Raw genomic sequence first — 20,333 nt, 5'->3', positions numbered from 1 at the left:
GGAAAAAAAAAGAACAAACCCAGACTTCTTGTTATCTCCTTGTTCCAACTGTTTTTTTTAAATGCTACTTTGTCAGAAAGCTTTAAATATATATAAACAGACACTAATATTAGCAATTTCTACCACTGTACATTAGAAAACATGAAAAAAAAAAAATGGGACAAAATCTGATTTGTAGATAAGATTTAATTTGTTAGCCTCAAAATGTAAAGCAAAGTCATGGCTCTATGTTACAGTCTTTTATTTCTTTACAATTTACATGTTGTGCAGTTTTGAAGTGTCTCAGTCAGTGTCAAAATATAAAGCGTAAAAAATGCTGCATTGAACAAACCGGGTCCAAAGGCCAGCGCCTTCATGTGGTACGAGTGCACAGTTAAAGGGTCGTTTACATCTTTACTGAGGAAGCCAATCAGACGAAGGAACTACACAGGAACGTATAAATCAAGTGACTGTCAGCATTAGTGTTTGATATTATTTATTGCACAAGCCTTTCTTTATATAAACACATCCTAAAATAACCCAAAAACATTATTTAAAACATAAATTTAACTTAATCTTGAAGTAGAAGTGGATTATGGAAGATTTGTGTTTCTATTCCCTCAAACCTTTATAGATTTTCACACACACACGCACACACACACGCACGCACACGCACACACACACACACACACACACACACACACTGATGTCCTACAGTGTGTGCTCACAAACACGCAACCCTTTCACACACACACACACACACGCACACACACACACACATAAAAAGACATGATACATTGGGAAGGACTTCAAATAATCCATGAAAGTCTTCCCCATCAGCAGCAGATGTTCATCATGAAGTTCCCAAATCAAATAGAATCTCATCGTAGCCATGGCTGTGGAGGAGCAAATATGAAATTAATTATCAATAAAAATGCAGATTAGAGCTACAGAATCAAGTTATACTGATGGGATGCTTACAACTGGTTTGGAGTCTTCTTTATCCAAAACTTTTTGCGCTTGGTCTGGAGGAAACTTGAGCATGGAGGTAATCACTTTGGCCATCGTCTGCAGACGAAAAGAGCGTCAAAGATTTTTATCCCACTAAAAACACAACAGTGCAGTCGCTGCTACCTTTGACACATCGCAAAACCCGATTATAGCTCTTCTGAAACAATTAAATCCCAGTAACTCAAAGGAAGAAGAATGAAAATAATCTCTATAATCAACTTCAGGTCCATCTGCCACAGAGCGTGTGTTTCCCTATAAACGCAGGCGATAATCAGAAACAGCGGTGCCTGAACCCAACCGCTCCACCAGCTCTAAACAAGGCCAGCATGGCTTTAAATGGCAAATCTGCGTCATGCAGGATGCATGTGCTTGCAGGCTGCCTGCAGGACATCCTCCACACTGGGAGGTCTGCCTCGTTCCTATAAAATGTGTTTGTTGAGAAGCAGAGAAAATCCTGCTGAGTTTAGGACCCTGTCGACACAGCTGATGGTTAGAGATCACTGTTAATGATCAGAAACTAGATTAGAAGCAAAACAAGTTTATGTGTGATGTGTTGTAAACGTCAAAAGGTTAAATCCAATCTTAATGTGGGTCACTTGTGACGTTTGTCACCGATTTCATTTGCAAGCATGTTCACGGATGCAAAGTCCTGAAAAAGTATTCATGCCCCATGTTTTACAAATACATTTTCTGAAAAATGCAGAGTGCATACATTTGTCCCCCTTTACTCTGGTACCCCTAAGTGAAATCCAGTGCAACTCATTTGCTTCAGAAGGAGCAGCAGAATGCTGTGTGGTGGAAAACGAACTGTGATCATGTTGTGACTCTCGTCACTGAAAGGTGAGAAGATGGATGGAGTTATACACAGGAGCATTCTGGGAAGTGAATCTATTGAAAGGCAAAAGACTTGGACCTGGAGGAAGAGTTTTGTCTTTTTAGCATGACAGTGACCCTAAAGGAACACCTAGAGTTGTTACATCTCCTTTCGACTGGACTTGAGCCGGTTTTCAAAGTAGAATGAGCAGAAATGTCAGACTCAAGACGTGCAAAGACGCACCGTTAACCACATGCAGACGTGAATGAAATGACAATCTTTTATAAGAACTAAAGAGAGCACAACACACTTAAAATGTTTAGTAAGAAAGGTTGAAAATCACATCATTTTCATTCCATAAAATCCCTTAAAATGCATTAAAGCTGGTGGATATGGCAAAACAGAAAGGCAAATATCAAACATGCAACGGGATTCTATCAGTCAGTGTCTCTGCTTTTTAACAGTTTTGCAATTTGTTTTAATTTTGTGCATACATTTTAATTTCTTGAACCGTACATCAATTCAATCAGCTGGATCTTAACAACCAGTCACAACAGCTGCAGCAGTGAATCACCGCTTGATTCACTGCAATGATTTTACTATGATCACATCTTTTTTAATTTGTGTGTTTTTAGTTGGTCAGGGTGTTCTTTTTTTATTGTCTGTGGGAGTAAAATAAGTTATGAAAAAAAAAAAAGCTTACTTTTGTTTCCCGTCCCATCATGTATTCAAACAGCACCTTCCTCAGGTACTCCATCTCTGTAGACTCCGACAGAGAATCTGAGGTATTTATCCCAAGATCTGTGGCAAGAAAAAAAAAAGTTTCCTCTTTTGTAAACACCACTGAAGTTCTAACTGTAAGCTTTATAAATTAAACATATTTCTTATTCGCTTTCCATTAAGTTATTGCACCATATAGATAAAAAAAAATGGCAGCAGAATAACAGAGCATTGCTATGCAGTTTCTATTATTCTTCTAGCTCTTAAAGTGGAGGCCATCTGTGTATTTATTTAGCAACTATACCTGCAGACAGAACCAGTGCATGGGCAGGTACTGGTTCAACTTTAGCTCAAGAACAGGAGATAATTGAGTCTCAGCGTGAGAACTTTAAAACCACATGATGAGAGCAGTCACTGTTTTAATTCTCTCCCCAAAGCTACAAACTGTATGGGAACAGCTACGTTTACGGTCGGGATGGAGCTGGTAGCACTTAGGTTGCAGCTTTTCTCACCAAAAGCTAGATGTAAATAACCCACACTCTTTCTGTTTAACTGTAATTATCATTCAGAGTTTAATAAATGTCTCTGCTTTTCTGAAAGAAGAGTCAACGAGAAGGAGGCATCCAAACATCTCTTTGATCTCTGACATGGATTAAAGGGTCACCAATAAATCCTGTAGCCTTTGTCCTTTTGACCTTTTCCTGCCCTCGGTGAGACGACTACCCGGCCAATCACATCTACTTGAAACCAGCTATCAACAGCCTTCACATCATCAACCTAAAACCACAACTTTAGGTGCTTTAAGCAAGCTAAAAGGAGATCTAGCAGAAGAAAAGCAAGCTTCACAGCTGTAATTCCTCCAAACATAGATATAACTTGTTTTCCAAGAAGAATTTAAGTAGTCGGTGAATAGCAGTAAAGTTGAGCAGAGTCTGCAAAACCCATTACGGTAAAAAGGTGGCTTCTTCACCACCCCCAAAATCCCTGACAGCAGATTTTCTTTATTGCACCAGCAGACCTCACTCAATGTCTGCAAATACGATTGGGTTTATGATAAGAACACTGCGGTCCCTCAGAGGTTCACATCAACGCTTATATGGACTTCTCGGCTGTAATTCTGAACTGGATAGAAACCTCATTTGCAATTAAACCTCATTTGCAACTGTGTTACGAGCAACCATCAGATATCTCAAAAGAGGCTTGTTTTGTGACGCAGTTACTGCAACCTTGGCAGGATGTCTGTGTATCCTTAAAAAGTCTTAAATTTGCTCGTTCAAAATTAAGGCCTTAAAATATGTTAATCACAAGACGTACATTTTGTCTAATTGGTCTGAGTCAGTAGTGGTATTGGATTAACAGCACCGTATATTGATATTTTAGCTTCTCTTTTGAAATTTAATTCTATTTTGTGCTAGTTTCCCCGATTCTACCTTAAAAAAATGTTGTATTAATTTTCTCTCAAATTGTTATTTTTTTTGCACTTCATTTAGGAAGAAATGTACAGAAATGAATTTTGTTGTTCTACTGTTTTTGCTCCTCTTGTTAACATGTTATTAAAAGTATTTTGTGGACACCTACAAACTTTATTCAAGTTCACTTTAAGGTTTTACCAATATGATTCACAGGAAAAACAATAAAAACACCTAAATGTCAGAAGTTTGATATGAAGCATGACGTGTGAGGTGGCCTTTGAGTCAGTAGCAAGGATCTAAAATTCATTCAAGTTGTCTGATGTCATTGATTTACCCTGGGAAAGATTAAATTCATCCTTAAAAGTCAAAATAAATATGACATTCATGCTAAAGTTGAGTGAATGTAAACTTGTGGAATCAGAAGAAAGTGTTAATGCAAAGATTACCTTTGTACGTCCCACCAAGATGAGTTACAACAGGGCTGCGGTGGAGAAATTTGATCTTGTCTTCAAGTGAGTGAATCTAATAAGCACAAAGACATAAGCATGGACGCATTACTTTCTGATCTCCGTGGGCGAAGTTGTTGCACTTTTATTGTTAAATGGGATACACGGATTTAATGGCCATCCTGAGAGGAGGTTTGCTGAAAAATGAAACCTGTGGGAGGTGTTGCTCTGATTGTTTATAAGGTTAAGTCAAATGTAAACAGATGTGTTGCGCAATTAGAATCGATGCAGCAGGAGGGCAGTGACTATTTCTGCCAGAGGCAGCAGGTTTCTGGGAACACGCACTGCTCTTCGGTTATCAAACGGAGGTGCTGTCACTTACTCTCTCAACAAACTCCTGCTCCTTCAGCCGAGCCTCGCTCAGAAGAGTCGTCTTCTCAGCGAGCTGAGCCTGCAAGCAAACGGACAGAAGATAAATGCCCGGACTAATACGTGAGGAAAAAAAATAAGATTCTTAAGTTTTGTATTATAGTAATATTCCTTTTAATGATTCATCTGAATTAGTAAAGCTACATACGTACCTTCAGGTCTTCAGGGGTCGCCTGTATTGATAAAAACAAAAACATTTTGGTGAGTTTTTCCCCATTTTTAACCTTTGTGTGCTCACGTAGGTGGGTCTTTATAAAAACGAATATCTTTCATCCACATGAACCCTCACAAATATGCCCCCGATTGTTGTTTTAAACATGCAAAACCCATAGGGGGCAGTGTAGCGGAAAGTCAAACCTGCCAGCCAATAAAATTGCTTCAAAACAACATGGCAGCAGGATGTTCATTTGTGTGGACAGGTAGGTTGAACTACTTTTAAACAGGATAACTGAATATAAAATTATTAAAAACACAAAAAAGATGTTAATTAGTAATTTTTAAGCAAGTATGTGGAAATAATGGGGGATTACTTATCTCAGACTGTAATGAAACGACTTTCCATGTAGACATGCAAACACAAAGTTTCCTCAGATCTCCACTTTGGTCAGTTTGTAAATATTTTTTTGTGACATTGGACACATAAAAATTTGTTCATTTTCCCAGATAACCAGCTACATGGGGACTAGACACAAAATAAACACTGATAAATCAGAACATTTTGAGCACAATTCCAAAATAAAACCAACAAGATGGGTTTTATGGTTCAGAAGAGCATTCAAAAATAGATCATCAGAACTCAGTTAACTTTCTTTAATATGGGCAAGAAGGATGCAAGCATCCAATAAAGTCAAGGAAATCATTCAACAACAGAAATACAGATGAATAAATAGTTTGGTGGGAAGATAAATGGCTGAATGATTGAGTGGAAGGATTAGATAATCAATACACACCGATCATCCATTCTTCGTCAATTGGAGAACAAATTATAGATGCATAATGGATGTCTGGAGGTACAGATGAATAAAGGAGAAAGCAAGGTCTGCATAGGCATAATGACACAGAGTCCCCCATAAAATTATTACCTCATCTGGGAAAAATGCAGCAGTCAGAGCAGTAAAACACGTTGTGTTTATTTTTTCTACAAACGTTTGTGAAAGGAAGAAAACCCTCTTAGAGCACCTGGAGGCATCTCTGCGGAGCCATAACTGGACTCCTTCCAGTTTGCATATCGTGCATCTGAGCACCACTGCAGTATAAATTTAAAGCTGTGGAAGCAGCTCGTGTGATGATAATTGAGAACAGGGACTGCTGCCTCCCAGGCTCTGCTTCATGAGGAGAGCATTCCTGAGTGACTCGAACGCAGTTTCGCAACATCCGGCGCCCTTTGGAGAGCAGCCACAAGATGCTGCGCGAAGAAAACTATCCAACAGAGTTGTCCCTGAACTCAAGAATCAACCCAGAGAAAAACAGAGATGATGACTGAGATGCACGTTAACCTGGATGGGAGCTTCGTCTGTCACTCAGAACTGCCAATGGTCATTTCAGACTTATCCCAAAGGAAAGCTGAGAATACGAGAACTTTATGCGACCTCTGCTGTTTATGGCAGCCAAGAGAAGTGACTTATGACTTGAACAGCATTACTATAGAAATTTTATCTCTGCCTGAACCCCCAGAGGTGTATATATAATCCACTATATTGGCTGCAGCTACGAACGTTTCTGTGAAACTAAAAATGCCCCAGGTGCAGCAGCAGACTGTGACGCAGCTGTTTGAGGCAGGGCTTTACCTCTGAGGCGCTCTCGCAGCGTGACTGGAACTCTTCCAGCTGTTTCTGAACCTGCCACACTCTGTCTCCCATCTCCTCCTCGCGATTCTAAAAACAATCACATAAATAAATAAATATATAGTTAGACGATGCACTTCCTGTGCGTCATCTCAACTATATCAGCCAACCTAATAGTTGCTTCCTTAGTAGACTACACAAGATTCTTTTCTTCCAACTTTTCATTTAAAACTTTCGCTTATGTTAACATGTGGCATGTTCATTTTTAAACTGTAAATGAAATAAACAAATAAATACATAAATAATAAGATGTGGCCTGTAAGAAACACAGACATTTGGATCCAGCTCACCTGTATAACCTGCTCATATTTCTGCACAGTTCTTTGCAAATCGTCTTCCTTCTGGGAAATGAGCTTCTTCAGCTGGCTGGCTTCATCTCGATGGCTGCTGATGAGTTCAGCCTCGACGGCCTGGGCCTTGGCTGAGGAAACAGCATAAGAAGTCAGAGATAATTACCTTTTAGCTTTAGTCTGCATGAGCCCCTCTAGAAGACCAGGGAGAAATCTTTTCTTTTACATTCACTCGCGTTCTCTCCCGATAATGTCCTAGTCAGTTCATGAGGCATCTTGAATCCTGAAAGTCCTTCTGCTACGACGTAAGGTTTTTGAAAGGATTTTCCATGTATGTTAATATCTCATCTAATATTTGAAGTTGCATATCGTTTTTTTAATATTGCATATTATATAAATTATAATTTATCTCACCTATTGTTTCTTTCACAGAGGAGTCGAGCTCTCTCTCTTTCAGAGCCATTTGTGTGTTAAACTCCCTCATTAGTTGCTTTATAGCAGAGTTGTGCTTCAGTTCCACGTCTTCCAGCTCCAGCCTACATAAAAATGAATCCAGATTAACATCATAAAATACTGCACCCCTGAACATATTGTTTATAATGACGCATTAAAATCTTACTTTAGCCTTTTCTCGTTCTCCTCCAGCAGCTCTTTCTTCACATATTCCAGGTCATGTTCGTGCTCCTTCCTCAGCTGCCTCATGTCTTTCTGCAGCCTGGTGAAATCCTTGTGGATCTTCTCCTTCTCACTCTTCATCTGGCTCACTTTGTCTTTAAGAGTTTGCAAAGAGTCATCATCGACGTCCTCTGCTTCTTGCATAGGAGAGTGATTTGCCACCTCGTTTTCCATCACACTCATAGTTTGCTGCGCGCTGCTACGCTCCACCTTCACCTCCAGTTGTTCTGACGAATGCTGCACCTTGTTCGGAGGAGTCATTGGTCTCTGAGTGAGCTGGGCATCTTTTTCGCTGATTTCTGCTTTCAGACGGTTTATTTCTGAGAGGAGGTTTTCGTTTTGCTCCTCTACTTCCTTTAGCCTTGCCTGGAGTTCTTGCAGCGCTGTTTCAGTTTCTCGGAGCTCCACTTGTTGCGCCGCCTCCTTCTGGAGAGACATCAGCTTGTCTTCATATGCGACTCTCTGCTCTTCTAGGCATCTTTCTTTCTCCAGCCTCTCATTACTCACAATCTGCTCCAGCTTGTTCTGGTCCTCTTTAAGCTTCACAAGAGCTTCTTCGAGCGATTTTGTTTTCTCCTCTAATGTCTCCATTTGCTTTTTGCACAAAGTTTCGCTGCTCCCGTTTTCCTCCAGGCTACTCTGGAGAGATTTAACCGTCTCCTCTTTTTCCTCGAGCTGAGCCGTCAGCTGTTTTCGAATCTGACTAATTTTCTGCTCAGCTTTCTTCTTCAGCTCCGATATCTTCCGAGTGCTCTCTGCAGATAACCTCTCTTCAGTCGCTTTGAGACTCTCCTCTTTGCTCTTGTTAATCTCGTCTTTCATCCTTTCAAATTCCTCCCTTTGACTTTCAAGCGCGAGTTTACACTTCGTGTTCTCCTCCTGGAGGGAGCTCAGCTTTTCCCCCAGCTCTTGTTCCACATTACCGCTCTGATCGCGCTGCATCTGGACCTGCTGCAGCTGCTCCACCAGCTCTTTCTTTTGGATCTCGCTGCTGATCTGCTGCCGCTTCAGCTCCGAGGCAAGACGCTCGCACTCTTTCGTCTTCCCCTCGAAGCGCTCCTGCAGCTCCGAGAGTCGGCCGATGCAGCCGTCGAGCTCCGAGGCGAGGTCGCTGACTTTCTGCTCTTTTTCACTCAGCACCTGGTCCATCTCGGACTTGCTGATGGACTGATTGTCGACGCTCGCCGCCAACGTCTGCAGAGATTCGTTCTTCTCCGAGATTTCCTTCACCAGCTCTTCCAGCCTCTTCTGCAGAGATTTAATCGTGTCGTCGTCCTGGTTGACCTTCGCCTCGGCCTGCTTCCTCTCCTGCTCCAACCTCTCCATTGCCTCTCGTCTCTCCTCTTCGTGCTGCTGCTTCAGCTTATTTATGGCTTCCTCCTTGTCTTCCATGCTACTTACAAGCTGATTTTTCAAGTCGGCGACAAGAAGCTCATTGGCTTTCAAACCTTCCGACATGATTCTGTTGGTTTCGTTCAGCTCCTGTATTTTCTGAAGCTGTTCGCTGATTGAAAGAGAGCTGTTCTCCCTCTCTTGTGTTAAGGCTTTGATATGCTCCATGTGAACATCTACCTGAGCAGTCGTCTGTTCTAATGAAATGCATAGATTCTTGTTCTCCTCTGTGTGCTGGAGGAGATTCTCCTCTAAAGTGCAAATTCTCCCCAACTTGGTGTGGAAAATGCTCTGTAAGCGCCCCACCTTCTCCTGACTACACAGCAGTCTACCGTTCAGCTCTTTCACGCGACATTCGACGCGTTGTTGGAGTTCATCAGAGGAAGACTCCACTTTAGACTGAACCTCCTTACAGTAGCGCTCCATTTTGTCGAGGATTAGATCTAATTGTTGCTGGAATTCAGCTTCCTTGGCTTGTAGTTGTGTGGACGTTTGCTCAATTTTGCTCTCCAGATCTTTAGCGTCTGTCATTCTGGAGCTTTCCACTGCTTCAAGCTGCTTCGACGCTTCGTTCAACTTTTCCGACAGAGTCTTCATGCTCACTCTGCTTTCTTCCTCTGCAGTCTTTAGCTGGTCTTGAAGGGCGTTTCTCTCGTTTAGAGCCTGGTTCAGGTTCCTCTCCGTCGACTCCATTTGCTCCTTCAGCAACGCTTCTCCCCGAGACAAACCTTCAAGTTTAACGGCTGCTTCATTCAGCTCTTCCTGCAGCTTCTGCACAGTGGTTTCCCGAATCGCCAGGTCCTCCTTTAGGTCCTTTAATTCTTGAGACGCTCGCTGGTTCTCGTCCCGGCTTCTGCTGAGCTGCTGAGACGTTTCCTCCAGTTCCTGAGCTTTCTCCTGGAGGATGGCTGATTGTTTCTCTGTCAGTTCTTCCTCCTGTTGTGCCAGCTTCTCCTGCCAGCGATGCTCCAGCGCCTCCATCTCTTCCGTTCGGGTTGTGAGCAGCTTCTCTAGCTCCTTCTTATGGTTTTCCTGCAGTTCTGACACAGCACTGCTGAGGCCCTGAGAACTCTTCTGAGCCATCTCTACAATTTTCTCTTGGACTTGCTGCTCTTTCTGCTGAAGCTCTGCCTCTTTTTTTGCAAGTTCCTTCTTCATATTTTCTTCATTCTGTTGTAGCTTTTTCTTAAAGCTCTCCTGCATTTCTTTGGCCTTCTGCTTGAACTTCTCCATCTTTGTTTCCTGTTTTTTCACCTTTGCTTCCATCTCGGATATAGTATTCTTTAGTTGGATTTCATGAGCTGCTTTCTCATCGTCCAGCTGTTTCTTAAGGCACTTTTGCTCCTCTTGATTTTTTCCCTGTTCTGCTACATACACCTTCTCCTTCTCTAAGAGCTCCTGCTTGGTTTCTTCCAACTGGATCCTCATTTCTTGGAGCATCTTCTCTTTTTCCTGACATTGGTTGTTTGCTACTTCCAGCTGATTGTTCAGATCTGTCAAACTCTTCCTGCATTGGTCCAAATCCTCTGACGTGGTGCTTAACTGAGTGCTAGATTCCTTTAAGCTCATAATGTCTTGCTGAGTTTGCAATAAACTCTGCTGCAGCTCTTCAACTTCTCTAATCTTGATTTCCAGGTTTTGTGCAGTGGAATGTGCCTTCTCCTGTACGGTTTTCTCTTTAAGAAGAGCGTCTTCAACCTCTTTCTCCTTTTCCTTCAGAACAATTTTTAGTGCATTAAGCTCCTGCTTCAATGTTTTTTCTACACCTCCAAGAGACTGCTCATGCTCAAGTTTGATATTTTCGAGCTCAACTCTGTGCTTTGATACCTGATCCTGCAGCTTTTGCTCACATTCTTGTTGAGCTACCTTCGCAGTCTCCTCAGCTGCTGCCAGTTTCTCCTCCAGAATCTGCCTGCTGCTTAAAACCTCAGAAAGTTCAGCAGAAAGCGCCTCCAGCTCTGCCTGCTTCCCATCCAGTTTCTCCAACGTTTTCTGGTTCATGTCTTCAACGTGACTCTGGAACTGCAGCTCTTTTTCTTTCAGCAGAGTCTCCATTTCCACTCTGTGTTTCTCCTCGACTTCCTCCTTGTCCTTTTCCATCTCCTCTTGGTGTTTTGCTTCTAGTGCAGCGATTTGCTCTTCGTGGTTATTCTTCTGCTCCTCCAGCTGACTGGAAAGATCTTGAGATAAACTGGATTCGTCTTGTGAGGTCTTGTTCATGGAGCTCTCCATCTCCAAAATCCTCTGAAATCACATGAAGAGTGACAGAGTCTGAGAATTTTCAGAGAATATATGTCATTTTATTTCCTTTCTATGCACTTTTTCATTTAGTATATGTATTTTGTCATTTTTAAAGATTTTATGGATATTTATTATTAAGTATTCATTGGTTTCATATTTTACATATTAGTTTGTTATGGTTAATATTATTTGCGTTGTTTTTAATTCATTTAATTACATTAGTAAAGTCTGACAATAAAGTTTAAAAGTAATCAAATCTTTTAAGCCATTATATTTCAAGTTGAATAATAAAATGAAAGAAAACACTTGAAAGAAAACAATTTTAAATAAGGCTAAAATTTTAGATCAAATAGTAAAATGTGAGAATAGAACAAAATGGGAAAAAAATGTATCATATACATTTGGTATATTTTTTATTTACTTAGTATATTTAATAATATTTAACATCTAAACCTTTTGATTTCATATACATTTTTGACATTTAACAGTTCAGATAACTAATATTAATGTTTTATAATATATGAAGTGTTCATTTGTTTTAAGTTGAAAATTGAAATCAAATTAAAGTACGACAAAAACACAAAACAAAGATTATATAGCATTAATTAATTTATTTAGCTTTATATATATATATATATATATATATATATACACACATTATTTTATCAACATGGTATTTTTAAAACATTTAAAGTCATTATAAATACTGAAAAACAAAATTGAGGAAAAATGAACTATTGCTTGTTAATACTAGAAATGTGAATGTTAAACTAACAAAATTACAAAAGTAAAGACCAACAGAATCAATTTAATTATTGGTACTTTTATGAGATTTCTAAAAATATTTTGTCTAATAGAGAAAATAAAGAAAAAATAAATTACTTTTTGTAAATTTAATTTGGAGTCAAATACATCATATTTTTAAAGTCTAAGATTTTACTTCTATCTTTATGTTTTACATGATTTTGGCAAATACAATTCAGTGTCTTATATTTATCAGGTGAAATTAAGTTAATTGCTTGAAAAGAGTGGAAAACCATGACTCACTGTCCTTGCAGCCTCCAGCTCCAGCTGCATCTCTTTCACTTTATTGTCGGCTTCTGTCCTTATAGCCGTCTTCTGCAACTCTGCGTCCTCCAGAGCCAGAGACGCCTGCTGCTCTCGTTCCTTTGCCGACTGCTGAAACTCATCTTTGCATTGCTCCTGGAAAAAAGAAGAATTTAAAAAATCCGATCTGTAACTGGACCATTTATGACAATATTCTTCAAGAATGAATGAGGAGGGTGGCACCAACCACTGCTTTGCTGATTCTTTCCTTTATTTCTTCTTCTTTAGCAGCTAAAGCTTCACTGTGGGCTTTTTCCAAACTAGCCACAGTTTCTTCTGACGATTTCTGAAACCAACAGCAGCAAAAACAAACACGTAGTCGGAAAAATATTTCACAAAAATATTGGAATAGTTTGAATATCGACAATTGATGAGAGTAAAAGTAGTAACATTAGTTCTATAACGACTTCCTTTGGATGAACATGAAATCATTGAGTTACTTTCTGACCTTCATGATGGTGACGACTTCCTGTTTCACTCTGGTGAGCTCCTGCTGAAGACTCTTCCTCTCCTCCTCGCTCGCTTTCTCCACTTCTGCTACTTGCTCCTCCAGCTGGACCTGCAGCTGTTTCCTGGCCTCCTCGGCCCTCTGCGCCACCCCGAGAGCGCGTTCGAGCTCTTCAAATGCTGCAAGACAGGAACAAAGCCGCTCTGTTACCCTTTACTGAAGGTGAAGTGGAGATTGTTTTTCTGCTGCAGGATTTCAAACTTGATTTGAACTAACCTGATTTCTCAGCCTTTTCTTTCTGCTCTTGTAATTCTTCCTTCTGGGCGACAGCCTGCTGGAGTCTGGAGCGCAACTGTGCGACCTCCTCTTCTTTCATTTCAAGAGTCTCATGCATCTGCCGCTTGGTTTCAGCGATGACCATTCCCTGAGAAGAATGCAAAACTAATTAAAAATATGGAAAGACGCACCACCGTTATTAAATCAACCAAATTTGCCTAGACTGGTCATCGGTAGACCAAATACAGTCACATTTAATGAATTAGAATATCCGATGAGGCTAGTTTGTCAGATCTTTTGAAAACTGAAAACCTTTAATCAGCTATTAAATTCACTTTTATTAAGGCTACATTTCTGCATTACATTTTTTTATTTGTCTGGCATAAAACACTAATGTTAAATGTCATGTTTTCATTAACTGTAAGCATAAGATCATCATAATTAACAGAAATAAAGGCTTTCAAACATCCAGCTGTGAAGTTAACCTATATAAAGTGATGAACTAAACAGACTTTCCAATAACATTCAGGTTTATTGAATGGGTATGTATTGCAAAAATGTCTTACAACTCAAAAAAGAAAGAAGAAAATAAACAAATTAATTAAGAAACTGCATTGGTGAAAATCAGAATCGGTTGATCGATCTTAAAAATCAGCATTCAAGAAAAACCTGAACACAGCATGTTCACTATTCACTATTAAATGATATAAATGAATAATATCTTGTGATGGCATCTATGTTATACAAAACAGACAAGGGAAAGTAAAATATAACAACATTTTACATTTGAAATGTTTCTTACGCACAACCTATAAACCTCACTGGTCAAAGAAAGTTATAAAAAGTCTCTAAAAAAATTTTGTAAGCTGTCTGGGATTTACCAAATATAAATAATTTTTGTAAATTTGTCTTAAAACGAGAAGTTTTAACTTGAGACAATGAGAAAATTGAGTAAATGTCTTTATTATTTTTAAATATCTGCTTTTCAAATTTAGGATTTTAACCAAACGTTTTGAATATAAAGCACTTTTAATAACCACATACACAAATCAATAATTTTCCAAATCTTGAGAGCCTCCAATTAAAATTCAAGCATTTTCAAAGGTTTCAAGCACCCATATGAAACCTGTAATGCATCAAGTGTGTCTGCATTTTACACCTATTTTAAGCTGTTAATAGCGTTTGACTTTCATCCATCACAGTGAACTCCTAAGTGGCTCTTCACCCTGCAGAGCTGGGGTCAAAGATTAAGAGAAACAACGTGGTGCTTCACCGTGTCCTGCCTCTTTAGACAAGGGCAGAGAAACACATCCTACAGACCCTTTAATCAAGATGTGACAGATGCTATAAAAGCTTCTAACCCACCTTGTCCTGCTCCAGTTGCTCAATGAGATTCTTGGCATCCCGCAGCTGAGTGATCAACTTCGTCTTTTCTGTCATGTGCAGATCCTGAGAACACAAAACATTCGAAAGATTTCCAGATAAATACATTGCACATGCATAACCGGAATAACGTCCCTGTCTATTTATAGCAAATCTGATATTCTGACTAATTTCCTGTACATGTTTTGGTTAGAGAATGTCAAAATAAGACGTTTTCTTCGCCTCCCAGGTTGGCTCGCCCACAAACCAGCTAACATAAACGCAGCAAACCCAATAAATAAACCCAAATTACAGCCCAGTATCCACATGTAGCAATCACCACAGCTTTACCAGCGGCTGCTGCAGAGGTAGCTGGACTGACTGCATTCATTTTAAATTAAACGTCTGAGGAAAAAGACGTCTAAAAGTGTTTTAATCTGTAAAAGATGTTCTGTTTTATGACCCATTTCTCTGCTGCTTTAGAGGACTTTAACCTGTTAACCTTTGCTTCTCTGGAAAACGGGAAATAAAAAAATCAGGGGAATAAACGAGATTCAACCAACTTGCGACCACTGACTAGCCGTCTGTCGCTAAGGTTTAAGCTCAGCAGCTGCAAACAGATGCAGCAAAGCATCATTGCAGAAATGGACAAGCTACAGAAGCCAAACATACCACCGAAACAAAATGTTTTTGAGTTTAATGAAAACAATAGTTCAGTTGTGTCAAGCTGACATGACGCGACCCCTCGCCATGGAGCCCGGCCAGGGAATTTGGATGTTTGGACACCGAGTACCGCGGCTATCCGCTGTGTCACTGAGATAATGGAGTCACATTATCAGTGAACCCAAAAGACTCTGGCAGACATTCATTACTCAAACACACACACACACACACACACACACACACACACGCATACGCACACACACAGCTTGGTCATTTGCAGCTAAATCCTCATTTAAGTTCAAACAGCATTTTATAGAGACAGAAAAATCCAAAGTGAGCTGCTTCCAAAAACGTATGTTAAAATATCAGGGCTCAGTCTTAAAGTATTAAACCGTACAGTATATAATAATAATAACTTTATAAAACTTTTTGACTAACTGCAGTATGATTTAGTCTCACTCTCATCAGACTACTTTAAGATCCAGTGTGAGCACCTTCATTTTCTCCAGCTCCTGAAGTCTCTCCTGGAGCTGCTCCTGCAGAGCCTCGTTCTCGCTGCTCAGCTGCACGCTCCGCTCCTTGTGTGTGCGCATCACTTCTTTGCACTTCTGCAGCAGGTTTTCTTGCCTCTTTACCCTCTTCTGGAGAGCCTCCATGAGTTTGGTTGGATCATTGTTGCCCTCTACTGCCCAGAGAAACCAAACGCATCAGTCAAAAACACATAAACACATGCAGGACACTGCATGAGCGTTCATATCAGTTGTGCCATGCTTTTCCCACTGTGCATTTTGGATCAAAGTGTCTTCAATAAACATTTAAAAGTTGTAATTTTATTTTTGTAATATAACTAAACTTCCCCACAAGTTTCTCCCTCATCTGTCTGCTGCGTTCCTTGGCCTCCATGATGAAGTTTGTTCACAAAATACTGAGATTGGAGGACAGGCAAGTGGAGTATTTACCAATTAGGTGTTTCCTAAAGGCACCTGATCACTGTAAATTTAATTTAGGAGAATCAGACTAAAGGGGGACGTGTATGTTTGCTTCCTTTTTTTAATCTTGCACTACTTTTTCTTTGTTAAATAAAATTCCAATGAAACAACAAAGTTTGCAGTTGCGATGTGATATTTTCAAGCGGTATGAATACTTCTGCAAGGGATTACAGAAATTAATCAAGACTCCACTGACCCTCAGGTATCTCCGGTTCCAGTCCTTGTTCTTTCAATGGACTCTGAGCTGCAGCAGTAGAATCTGAAGACGCTTCAGGCTGAAAGGCTTCACCCTCAGAGGGCAGCGGACCATCAGAAACTCCCTTTACTCGCTTTTTCAACAAGGCAACCTTTTAAAGTGAAGGAAAATAACATCATCAAAATTGTCCCAGGATATCAAAAGGTTTTATTTTCACTCTTACTCATAGAACCTTTATGTGAATTAGGCATTTACTTGTTTAAAAAAAAGTTTATTTAACATATTGATTGAGTTGTTTCCATAAAGACTGTTGTTCAGAAGAATAAATGTTTTGAAAAGAAAACTATCTGCAATATTTTGGTATATTTTGAAGTTTTATCCCAACATAAAAATATTTATTCTAATCTGGACGCTTTTCACAGGTTACTGACCTGTGTTTGCAGGACAGTGATCATCTGGTCCTTCTCTTCCAGCGCAGCATCAAACTCATCTTGCAGGTGTTTCTTGGCCTGCTGGTCCATTTGAAGCTCCTAGAAATAAACCATAAAGTTAAATTTCACACACAACCTTCATAACTAACGAACACATATATGCCGTTCTTCATAACAGAGGTTACCTCACGAAGCTCTCCTATCCTGCGCAGAGATTTATCTTGACTCTGACTGAGGATGGCCTGAGAAAAAACACAAAACATCTGATTAGTTTCCAAATAATAAATGAGCCATTATTTTAGTCTGAGTTGGAAATACCTGTGTTTTCTCTTTTTCCCGCTGCACAGTGCGATACGCAGTAACAAGCTACATGACAAAGAAATTAGCATAAAAAGTTTGATTTGCTCGTCTTACAAAAACATGCAAAATATTTTTGGTTTGTTTCTAGTGCAAATATCTTAGTACACTTGGAATAAGACGAAACTAAATTACAACCAACTTTTCAGCACAATAGATGAGCTTTTTCATAAGTCAATAATTCATTAACTTTGATGACAAAATACTAGTTTTAAGTGAAATAATCAGCCAGTGGAGCAGGACATTTTGGCAGATTTTTTCCACTTATATCTGGTACTTTTTCATCAATATTAAAAAAAATTATTTACTTAAAATAAAACCGCATATTGTGCTAAAAAGTTAGTTGTGTGTTGGTATATTTGGAATAAGACAAAACTTAGATATTTGCAGAAGAAACTGTAAACAAAATCCTTAATAAGATTTTGTGTTTTTCCAGTGTATGATGTTTGATCTCCTAGGACTCGTTCCCATCTCTCACCTCCGAGTATTTCCCTCTGTACTTTCCCAAACTCCTCTCCACCTGAAGCAATCGATGCACCAGCTGCTCTTTAGAAAGAGCCTCCGAGGTTCCTGGCGGCTCCTCAGCTTCGCTCTCGATGTCGGAGGGCGGGTCAAACGCGGGGGGCCCAGACGGCTCATTTTCTCCTAAAGGTGTCAGCGATTCGCGGGAGGAGCTCCGAACTAGGTTTTCTTTAGACGAGGAGCGGAACAGATTTTCCGCCCGACTGGCGCCGCCACGAATCAACGACTCCATTGAGGGAACTTTCAGCTGTAGCTTCTGCGCAAATGACTGCGACTCCTCCTTCTGTAGGCGGCAGAAGAACAAGGGAAAATATTAGGGAGCGTGCCACAAATTCTCTGAAATAAGCCGATAGTCGTAGGGCAGGGATGTCCAAACTTTGCTACGTGAGACAAAATAGATTAATCAAAAGCAAATAAACAAAATCAAGCCAATAAAATAGTCCGATTTTGCTGTTGTAGTTGACATGTAAAACCTATAAAGGATTTAGCATGTTTTTTGTATTAAAACAAAGCTCATTTAGTTTTTAAGTTCGTTTGGGCTTGATTGTACAAATTTATTCTGTTATAAAAAAAGCCTACTGCAGCAGTAAAATCCATGAATAGACGTGGTTTTACTCGCTATAAAAGCTTAGTTATGAAAAGACATTTCCATTATAATACAATTATGTTATGTACCTTGATTAAATAGAAAAAGCTTAGTTGTATCTGCTTCAACCACCGGTCAGATTTTAATTCCTCCTGAACAAGGCCGCACAAAACCACTTCAAGGCCCACAAATGGCCCTCCGGCCGCACTTTGGACTCCGCTGGATGCATAAACATACCTGAGGAGAAGCACTTCCATCTCCATTGATGCTGCCTCTGGGAGATCTTGCAGCTCCTCTGGAGGCATTCTGCAGGATATAAAGACACGATCTGAGAAGAAGTAGTGGTGGCGATGAACCTGGGCCAATTAGTCATCCACACCCAGCAGGGCTCTCCCTGATTACTCTGAAGGGAGCAATATTAGTATTGCTGGGAGCAATGCAGGGGCAATGGGTACCCTCATGCAATTTGGAAAAACAGAGGGGTTAAATACACAAAAGAAGGCATCTCTACTGTACAAGAAACTAAAAAAAAACGGTAAAAAAGTTACTATAGAGAACAGCCAAGAGCTCAGGACAGACAGTTAAAGTCAAGTAGTCGGGCCGGTATTTGAGTTAAAGATGCTTAGCAGAGCCATGTGAAGCTGTATTAGAAGAGCACATTGCCCAGCAGAAGTAGGTGAATGTTTAGCAGCCTAGTTGGTTTGGTTGACTTGTTATCAGCAGCTTCAGAGAAAAGCAAGTCTTCTCCTCACTTGTCCAGCTCCAAAATACCCTCACTTCTGGGTTACAGAGCAAATAAATGCATGTGTTCCTGATTTCTACTTAGTTTTAGTATTTTTCTCGTGTGATGGTCAGTAACTTGTGACTGGAATGTCTTAGAAAAACAGGAAAATACATACGTTTCTGTTTTACTGAATTTATATGGCATAATATAACAAGACTCCAGATATATCCATTTCATTTAAGGTTTCTGTCCCATTTGGCAGATCAGACTTTGTGGGAGTTAAAGATGTAAACAATCCAGGTCTGAACTTTATGAGAAATCATTTGGTGCAAAACAAGGACAACAAAATTCTTGTAAACTGGTAATTAAAACACAAAGTTTTAATATTATATCAAACAAAATCACACAGGAACAAAAAAAAATTCACTCAATGTTTACTTGGTTCATTAGTTCATTTATCTCTCTTTAGTCTTTTGCTCCCCATTTCTGTTCATGTTAAAATCTATAAAATGACTCATCAAAAAATAGTGTATACATAAAAAGACTTCACTAAGCTCAATTTGGCCGGAAAAATGACAAAAACAAAAAACACCACATCATTAAATCAGGTAGAAAAATGCTGAAATCTTCATTAATAGAGTGAATATATCTAACGTAGTTGTAAAGCTAAACCTCAGAGCCACAAGTGTGGTTTGTAAGAGCAAACTTTAAAAAAAAAAAAGAAAAGGTAGAAAACCCCAATATAAAACCAAATCTGGTGAAATAATTTCATGGTAAACTGCAAGCGATTTAGAAATCAACATTATGTGGCGACATAATGTTGTAACATGACAGAAACGATGAGATGGACTGAAGATAATGTCGCCGCCTCTGTCACTGCAGAGCATCAAACCTCTAGGTTTCAAACTACACAATACAAAGTAAATCCCTGTCAGATGTACAGTCTTTGGTTGAACTGTTAATGATTACATAAATGGTTTTTATATATAATAATCCCTTAAAAGAAAGTCTTTTGTGTTGTTTGGTAAAAGCCTGACTGCTGCATTTCTATTCAATGTAATTAATCTGGTTCCCTTTAAGAAACGTCCAGATCAAGTAGAAATGCACCAAGAAATCAACCAAGTCTGAAATCAGGCGATTTTTCTGTTTACTCCAACAGGTCACGTTATCAACACAAATGAAAACCCAGCGTTTGCAGAGCTAAATATCTGAAGACCAATGAACGTTTAAGCAGGAGGAGTGCAATGTTTTTACTTTGATTGGTGTTAAATATGTTATTAAAGAAAAATTAGAATCAGATGAAAGTCAGAATTACTAAATCAAAGCCAGATTAAAAAAAAAAAAAAAAAAAAAAAAAAAAAAAAAAGCCGGAAAAAAAAAAAAAATATGGATGCATCCTTAATGTCAAAACCTCAATTT

At 39.5% G+C, this 20,333-nt stretch overlaps 1 protein-coding gene across 2 annotated transcripts; it reads right to left on the bottom strand.

Annotated features, from left to right (window-relative positions):
- Positions 1-166: 166 nt before the first annotated feature.
- Positions 167-20,236, bottom strand: golga4 (golgin A4). 2 transcript variants are annotated; one of them, XM_017309057.1, is made up of 22 exons: positions 18,428-20,236; positions 17,561-17,887; positions 17,044-17,091; positions 16,911-16,967; positions 16,726-16,824; positions 16,295-16,445; positions 15,604-15,794; positions 14,450-14,533; positions 13,085-13,232; positions 12,809-12,987; positions 12,548-12,646; positions 12,301-12,456; positions 7,565-11,256; positions 7,360-7,481; positions 6,946-7,076; positions 6,599-6,685; positions 4,964-4,984; positions 4,765-4,833; positions 4,383-4,458; positions 2,508-2,605; positions 961-1,047; positions 167-875 (listed from the first exon to the last, which is right to left on the bottom strand). In XM_017309057.1, the coding sequence occupies exons 2-22, from the start codon at positions 17,834-17,836 to the stop codon at positions 861-863; spliced, it is 5,886 nt and encodes a 1,961-aa protein (XP_017164546.1). In that variant the 5' UTR covers positions 17,837-17,887; positions 18,428-20,236; the 3' UTR covers positions 167-860. The 2 variants fall into 2 exon arrangements, with proteins under 2 accessions (XP_017164546.1, XP_017164547.1); XM_017309058.1 differs by having other exon boundaries at positions 15,604-15,791.
- Positions 20,237-20,333: the final 97 nt, after the last annotated feature.

Source organism: Poecilia reticulata, linkage group LG15, assembly GCF_000633615.1.
Source record: "Poecilia reticulata strain Guanapo linkage group LG15, Guppy_female_1.0+MT, whole genome shotgun sequence".
In the NCBI taxonomy this organism is placed as follows: domain Eukaryota; kingdom Metazoa; phylum Chordata; class Actinopteri; order Cyprinodontiformes; family Poeciliidae; genus Poecilia; species Poecilia reticulata.
Note: the sequence above shows the minus strand (reverse complement) of the source record. Positions and strands in the feature narration are given on the sequence as shown.